The sequence below is a fragment of the Saccoglossus kowalevskii genome, unplaced genomic scaffold (genome assembly GCF_978046115.1).
Source record: "Saccoglossus kowalevskii unplaced genomic scaffold, keSacKowa6.1 SCAFFOLD_197, whole genome shotgun sequence".
NCBI lineage: Eukaryota > Metazoa > Hemichordata > Enteropneusta > Harrimaniidae > Saccoglossus > Saccoglossus kowalevskii.
The window spans coordinates 29,473-38,578 of NW_028188687.1; the positions used below are offsets into that span (position 1 = coordinate 29,473).

The following is a 9,106-nucleotide window of genomic DNA, read 5'->3' on the forward strand; positions in this document are numbered from 1 at the left end:
TAACATACAAAAATGTTAACCTCTAATAAGGTAATCTGATTGGCTGTCATGGTCATGAGGTATAGCAATTTCAAATAAAAACAATTGTTGTAGATATTAAGTAATTTGTTCAAATTGGGATCACGCTTTTCATTTGCTTTGCAGGTAACACAGAGATAATGAATGAAAGTTTTCGACGATCGTTCCTGTGCATATGCATATGTTCGATATTGGCAGTTGCTCTATATTACTCATATTGGCAAGGAAAATACCAGATAATGACTTCAAACTATGACAATGTTAGATTAAAAAAATCCTGCAAAATTAGCGATTCTGTACAACCTGTATTTAACTTGGCTAATAACAATGCTACCGTGGATTGTAAGGCAATATTAGAAGCACTAGTTCTCGGTAGTAATACTTGTAGTCGCATCAACGACGCACTACGCATGTACTACAGTTCTTCTGATGCTGGCAGAGAGCCTCTTCCAAACTTCTATCTGAATAAAACTGCCAGTTATGCTGTGAACGATTGCGAGTATCGTGAGGCTAATATTGTATTCGTCCATCTACCTAAAGCTGGTGGCACTTCTGTTGAAAATATTCTGTTCCAATTCAAACCGAATGCTGGAAGGATACGTAAAGTTGCTCTGTCTCATTGTATTGATTTTTTCAAAGAAGCAGTTAAGTCGAAAAGTAATGCCGTGCAAACATTGTATTACTCAAAGCGCTCTTATGGGATTCATAATTATTTGTACCCCAACAGGCCTGTAGCATATGTCACATGGTTTCGTGAGCCAATAGCTAGGCTTATTTCAAGTTATTATTATCTCAAGAAGACACACTGTGGATCCAAGCACGTTGTCTGTAAGAAATATTTGATGAAATCATCGTCACTAACACATTACTTAAAACGAACGAAACGTATTCGTCTACAAGATATGAGCAATTACATGGTAAGACTATTACAATTTGGCGATTTCCCAGTAATTGATGACACTTTTGAAGATTGTTGTGGATCTGTGTCATTATCCGATGCCAGTAAAATACCTATCATCGGAGAAAAACACTATCTCGTGGCTAAGAGAAATTTAGAAACCAAAATGGCGTTCATTGGACTGACTGAAGACTTTAAAACTTCTCAAGAAATGCTTGCACATATGTTTGGTATAAATCAGAAAACGAAATTGGTTCATGTGAATGCTAATGCTCATAATAAAAAACTTACTGACTATGAATTGAGTGAATTACGTAAAAGAAACAAATGGGATTTGAAATTATATGAAGATGCAAAGAAGATATACGAAGAACAAAAACAAAACTATATTAAGTACAAATCATGATAAGTACATGTTTATTACCAATTGTGAAGTCTGCTCCATATTGGTGTAATTCAACCACTGTATGGCCACTGAGCTCAGAGAACAGGTAGAAACTGATGTGCTGAAGGCTCAGAACAAATTAAAAAAGAACATGTCTATCAATTGTTAGCAATTTAACAAAAACTAAAAAGTAGTACATGTACAAGTATCATTTAAAAAAAAAATATGCGATTTCATTTCGTGTTGTGAATCACCTGTCCACAAAACTTCCAATGCTTTTGATCATTTCCTCATCTCTATTTTTAAGTAGTTTTTGGAATGAATTGGTGATTTTAGTTGGGAATTCAATATCTGTCAGGATTTGTTGTCGGTCTAAATGATATTTAGGGCAAAGTAGTCTACATTCTCATTTAGCGAGCGTTGTTTACAAATTCTATTTTTATGGTGGCTTTGGATAGGTATGCCTTCCTTTCCCAATTGCTAAATTGTGGTTACTTGTTCTAAATTTAGACATAATTCTTTCATCGGTATTTAATGTACTAAGGTAAGGTTCAGAAATATAATTGTTTTTGAATTCTGCATATGTTCTCAACTTAGAATTGTCTTTCTTTATATTTTGTCTCCAGAAATTTTGAATTCGATGAAGATAACAGTTTTTTTCTTGTAAATTATCTTTTTTCAAAATATTTTGCACAGATAGAATCCACAATAAATTTGCGATTTTTTGTTGAAATGTGTCACACGCAACGTAATATTACCGTAGTTGGTATAGTACAGGTGTGATTGATCAAATACCAAAATGGCAACAGTAACAGAAAGACTTCCCTGGCGGCGATGATAAAATACGAACACGGAGCCAACAGATGAGGTTTCAACTGGTACTGGTATTATTATAGAAGCTGACATTTTTGGACTAACGTTATGTAATTGAAACACAAGCCACAAGTATTAGATGGCTTACAAAAGAGGCTATAGTTAATATGGGCAAATGATTTGCTTGAGCCATTGGTAAATTTATGGAATTGATTTTGCTGTTATAATGTATACATGTATGAACAATTATGTGAATATGGTGTTGTGTGTTATAGGAAGTAGGTGATGTCTTAAGTCTTTTGGTTATGTCATTTGAATCAAGAGGGGGAGGTTAAAGTACTTGATCGGAAAGAATGATTATATTTGTTCTTTGGCAGTGAATGGCTTATTTGTACTTGACTGTGACCCACCCACCACTCGATTGTAATATGGCCAGTTGCTATTAGACATCACTAGCATGGCTAGTTGGAAGACAACCATGTAAAAATAGTGTGAATAAAATAATCTTCTGTAATGAACAAGGAAATAATAAAGTTTTTATTTTTTATTTAAACCAACAATAAACAACAAGTTTAAAAAAACATTCAAGTAAAAATAAAGTACAAATAATTGTCAAGTTTAATCAGTAGGAGGTACAGGTGCTGGTTGAATTATCTCGCCTGGAAGAAAATAAAAAGTGGTAAAGATTATATAAAGGCAATGAATGATTTGAGTAAGGTGTTGAGTAGAGGAATGTTCAATAGGAAGAACATTGTTGAAATAGATAATGCTTTGGAAATGATTGGACTTCCATAATTAAATCTTGAGGCACATTGTAACTGGCGAGAGGAAGCTGAAAGCACTGCCGTGCATTCAAGCATCCTCTCATTGAAAATAAACACAGGTTATGCACATTAACATTATAATGAGGTAAATTAGTGTTGTCAACAGAGTGTCATGATGTGCATGAAACGACTCATGGTGCAAAAGCACACAAGTGTTGACGGAAGACCAAAATGATAGGTATCACCACCAACAACCAATTTGGTAGTAGTCATATTGCCGAAAATATTAGATCTTGTTGTCTGTATATATGCAGCAACAATAAACTGTACAAAACCAGTAGTTAACTGTTTACAGCATTGTACAAGACAGTATTATAGATCCATATCATGCAAAATTACAGGGTGTCATACAAATATACCCCCTTACTTTTAGGGTATTGTATGTTCATGCAACTGTCCATTCAGAATGAATCGAAAATAAAGTAGGTGCAAAGCGACTATATCAAATGTAATTGTACTTCATAGGAATATCATTGATGATATCAATGCCATCAGACTGATATAACTCGTAATGAATTTAACGCATGGCAATGGCGATGTGCCATCTGACATATAACCCAAGTGAATTGACCATGTGCAAAGACAGCATTGTTGGTTTGCATAAGACAGCCCACACACATGCTACAAGGAGTAAAATCCTGCTATCACCAATGACAGGGCTGTAAATGAGTCAACATCAAACCAGAAACATAGAATGTAAATGCATGGACCTGTTTGTACAGAATACCAGTTTATCCCTCATTATTTATGTGGACCATGTTGAAAAGATCTCAAACCATTATAAGGCCAATGAAAAACAAATTTGGTGTTTCCAGTATTAGGGTAAAAAATATTGGGTAGTTAGGCAGGGATTTTATTATTTTAGATTTAATTTTTCCCCAACATGTTCAGTCTACATCAAATACAATCGTTTTAAACAATTGTTTTTTTACATGATGATATTAATATTTGTTCATTTTAGAAAAAGGTTACTCATTTCCATAAAATGGCACCATTTCAATGATCGATGGCACCATTTCAAGAATGGCAGCTGGTGACAGCAAAACTTTCACTGATGTACATGTGTATGTAGACATCAGCACAAGGAATTGGCCCCTATCAGTTACTGCCTAATAAATGACAGTTATGTACATTCCTGCTGTGGCCATTTATCTACAATAGCAACATCACAAGCATGATAAGAGCATTTTTGATGTACACATTGCAGCTCTTGCTGTTTCTAGCACGTGACAAAAATCCGCCTAAATCACAAGAAAATTGTAGTGGGCCAAACAATGGTCATGAAAAAGTAAGAATGAGTACAGCCAGCCATGCCAATGTGGTGAATGAAATGCAGTTTTTTGCATGGCTTTCTGCTCAATATTATACAGTGTGTGGTAGCCTATATAATCAATGGCGTGGTCACAAATGATTAATCATGATCACATACTTCATAGACACATTAGTGGGCGACGACTGTAAATCATATCCATGCCCTAGACATGGCTACATCCGAGGTCATCATTTTGCCAATGCCATTCTTGCAATTTCATTATTGCTGGCTGCATAGACCAGACTAATGTACAAGTATTTACACATATCGGCCTTATTTTGGTTTTAGATGCTATTTTATTGAGATGCATGGAAACAACTGTGTGTGGCGTGAAGGACCGCTAGGTTAGGTAATTGTTACTAGTCGCACCGTGCATGTGCACATTACACAAATCATACGAGTTCACAGGCCATAGGCCGAGTAAATCGCTGTCATCATTTATGTACGATGCAATATTTGGCGATTTATTTTTGGCCATTAGATTCCCTGATTCATGACATTATGTGCCAATAAATCCTGAAAATCGGCTTTGCTAAGCGATGAGTCGTTTAGTTCAAAACACTGAATGATCATAGCATGGTGTGCAGAGTTTTATAGGTAAAGCAATTGTTAAGAATATGTTTAAATTTGTGGGAAAGGGCAAGAGCTCTTACCTTCTATGAGTGCAATGTTTGTACGGCGTCCTGGGCTGGCTAGAAAAATAACCTACGTCATCGAAAGATGCGTGTACGTGTACTGTAGACAATTTCCATGACGCTGCATTGCATGCGCAGAGTCGACGTCACGATTTGTGCGTATCAATTTTTCTCCGCTATTTTCAACAAATAATTCACTTTTTTCTCCTGGGAAAACATCGTCAATCTTATTTTATTAACCGGAACTTTGTCTTGACAGCGCAAATTATACCCAAATAAGCGTTTTTGGTTGATTTCTGGCACCCAAAATTGATTCTCGTCTTAGTCCTAATTACGCGTTTGGGAATGACCTGGTGATCCAAAATTGAAAAATACTGCCGCCTACGGCGGGTCCCGGGATCATTGCGTCAAGTACAATAACGCGGTAAAACTCCACTACTCCAATGACTAGATACTTAAACTCCAAAAAACTTAGATATTTAAACTCCAACGAGATCTCCGATCTGAAATCAGTGCTGAACAACTCCCCTATATATACCCCCACTGTCTATAAATAGACCATTACATCAGCATACATAATGAGTCTGGAATTTACTACAAATTTCTAGAATGTTCCATTACCTTCTATTGCCTCCTACAGTGTTCTATTACCTATTCAACCAGTTTCTAAAAAAAATCTAGAATATTCCACCCAGACACAGTACGGTTCTAGAACATTCTCAGTGACACGGAAGTGGTAAATAAGTCGTATGCGACAAAATGCTTGACTATATTAGTGAAGGTTTTTAATTCGTGAATAGTATTTCAAAAGATTATTTTAGTTTAGATGTAAATTTATAATGGTAGTTCTCATACCTCAGTTCTATATGCTAAATTTGCAGTGACTTTGTTCAGACCCAGTAATTGCTCGTAACATTAAAAGCGAAATATTTCAGTTGGTGTTTACTAGTATCCCATTTAACATTAGTGAGAATTTCAGTGCCCCAATTATCTCAACTGTATACTAGGAGTGGTTTTATGCAGGCCTTGGAGAGATGTATATATGCTTTACTGTTAGTTTCTTATCGTGTCGATTGTTTTAGTTTATAAAGGGCACAAACAGCTTGTATTGTCCAGTTGTTTCTTGTATCAGTAAAGTGACCATTTGAGTAAATCATTACACCAAAGTGACATTATGAATCAACACTTGTAATATTTGGTTGATGAGAATCTTTCTGTTGTTTTCATTGTTCTCCTTCTAAAGATAGCAATTTTAGTTTTTGTCATATTTACTTGTAGCTTCCATTTTTGACAGTAATTTTGAAGGTTGTTTAATGCATTATGCATACCTGAGTTTGTTTTAGAGATTGACCCAAGATCATCTGCATATAGGAGTGAATTTATTTAATTGTTATTTAACTGAACTTGAACTAGAATTATAGTTAGTTTTGAAGCCAACGTATAATTACTGTTTCGGGGGATTTATTGGGAACATAATTTCAAATTATCAATTCAAACCATGACCGTTTCACAATCCATAAAAAATCGCCGCAGGATACGATATATTTATGTGCCTGGAGAATTTAATGTGTCAAATATGTTGGGCTTTATATCTCACACGCGTATTAGTTGACACCCGAAACTACCAGAATTATTCAAATTAATATAGTTCTTAATAATAATTCAAGAAATATTGTGTAAAACCACCAGCATCGTAAGATATTTTGTGATACTAAGCAATGATGTCAAAGTTCAGTCTGATGCATGGACCAATCAGATTGCAGAGAATGTTATTATACAGTAAGCAAATAAAGAAACTTCTACACTGCTGTGTTACACTGAGTTGCCATGATGCTGTATGGGATAGATATATATCGTCATCTAACATTGGGTCCTGGATTGGATGATGATTTCAGTTTCAAAAACACTGGGAAAGTGTGCTATGGTCTTCAAGAAATAAGGCATTTGTGTGCAAGGGACTTTTCTATACATTCTATTCAAACGTTTTCGTGAATTTGTGTGGTAACACAAATTCTAGTATATTCACCACATATTAACAATATTTTCATTTATAAAATTGTCATGCCAACAGCAGCCAATCGTCGACGGCCTTACAGTTAGATGGCAATTTCGGTTTCAAATACCCCGGGAAAGTGTTCTATGTTCATTGTGTAATTATGTGTTTGTATTCAAGGGTATCTTTCCACACGAAACGATGAAATTGGTCGAATTTTGTTAACGTTTGGCTTAATAGTAACGAATCTATTTTGTGCTGTTTTGTAGGAATTTGAAAAACTCGTTTCACAACTATCTATTTATTTAGTTTTATGTCGCATTTAAGATGGATGCTCCCATATATAGTAAATATCGCATTTATTTTATTATCACTTGTGCTCCAGCTGACTGTACACTATGCGATGTTCAAAAAAATAAATAAATAAATAAGGACAGGTCATTTTGGGTAGGGTGGGAAAGTTAAATGTCGTTTTGTGCTGCCCTTTTTGCCCTGATTTCAATCACTGTTAGTAACAATATATTTGTATTCCGTTTTCTGCAAGGAGAGATATTGTTATTTCAGAAGCTATAAGAAAAATGTCTATCTTCTAATAAAATAAAATGGTTTGCAGAAGATCATAAATATTCTTACTACAAGTAGCTAGGAACACAAAAATACTTGACGAAAAATAGTCGTAAAATGACGGACAAACGAGTGCGAATATATGTATTTAACACTAAACTAAAAGGAATAGCGCATAAGGACTAATTACGTCTCTATTTAAGGTAGCGAGAAGGGAAATTTTCATTTCTTTTCTTGATTTTTCAAATATTGATAAAACGGTTACTTTAGACCTTAATACATCATTCCAGCTTTTCAAAAGATCCAAATCGCGAAATAAGCTCAAAGTAGTGTTTTAAAACGTACTATTGTCAGCATTAATGTCAGTCGAGACTTCGCCGGAGAAACATAGTCATAACTTAGCGCAAATTTCTTTTAAATCGTTTTATTTTTCAAGTCAATATTCTATTTTACTAATACCATTTTTTCTAACGCAATGGCGAGGAAAATAAAAAAACGTTGACAGACGAGGCAGCTGTTTGAACGGTTACACAATTTTCTGGAGTTTAAACGGTAATGAACGTAGTCATAACAAATTATACTGGCTAATGACGAAGAACGAACGTAACATCCATATAGCAGTGTCAAAAACAGTGAGCGTTTCAATTGAAAAACTGCAATCTTCATACTGATTTTGCACAACGAACTTGGTGATCGCTTTGTTATCTACTGTAAGTTCTACAGGTTATGTCATGATTTATTTCTATTTGCCTAAAGATGGGTCACCGATACGACTTATACTTGAGTTCTTGTAGATTTCCATAATCTGTCATCATTTAGGCTCATGCGAGGTTCTGGACGGAACTTGACTGAGTGATTTGGAACTAATTACGATATAACCGTTGCCATCCGGACTACTATTTCTGTAGTTTATTAATAAAGCGGGCGATTAATCAAAATATATCACGTGTCCAGTACTTAGTGTGATTGGCTGTATGATTGAAGGCTCCGCCTTATAGACTTTATACTATACTTTAATTGGTTAAGGTTTTGAAAGTGAATAAAGGAGTTTGAGTTGGTCTTGGCGAGAACACCATGAGAGACGCAGTCTTGGGTCAGCCTTGAGATAGTCTTTGGAACTTTTCCCAAGGACGCTGTTTCTTATAGAGTACTCGACTGGCTGACTAAAGACAAGAGTTAAAACGTATTTCGTTGTGTGTGTCTATTTTACTGTTCCCATTCTGTTCCTCAAGCAGACGTGTATAGAGAAAAGACGATAACGCCCCCATGACAGTTATTCCAAAGCCGTAACTGATAGATATTTACCCAGCATTTTGTATTTTTTTCAACAGTAATTTGAAGAAATTAAAGAAGGGACTGTTTTCCTTTGAATCCTACTGCGTCTAGCTATACCAGTATTATTCGTGTCGCACTTTGACAAAGCAATTTTTCGAACATCGGCCATTTTTTGACCATGAAAACCGTTTTATTAGATCTCTTATTAGAGAAACTTGAGGATTAGCTTGTTTGTAAACTGTCAGCGTGTACAGTGGAACAGTAATGTTTGTCAGAGGATTATCCCTCGTTGTCGTTTGCATAACAATGGATGCCACGTCTTCCGAACGCTACTGTAGTATGGACTCAAAATGCCAGCAGATTTCTTCATTTTTCACACTCGAGCTTGA

General features: G+C 35.4%; 1 protein-coding gene across 1 annotated transcript; it reads left to right on the top strand.

The window, feature by feature from the left end:
* The first annotated feature begins 257 nt into the window (after positions 1–257).
* On the top strand, positions 258–1,322 carry LOC146725392 (uncharacterized). Its single transcript, XM_085496358.1, has one exon. The coding sequence runs from the start codon at positions 258–260 to the stop codon at positions 1,320–1,322; it is 1,065 nt and encodes a 354-aa protein (XP_085352484.1).
* Positions 1,323–9,106: the final 7,784 nt, after the last annotated feature.

Coding starts and splice junctions, on each gene's coding strand:
- LOC146725392 (XM_085496358.1), top strand. CDS start 258: ATGACTTCAAACTATGACAATGTTAGATTAAAAAAATCCTGCAAAATT.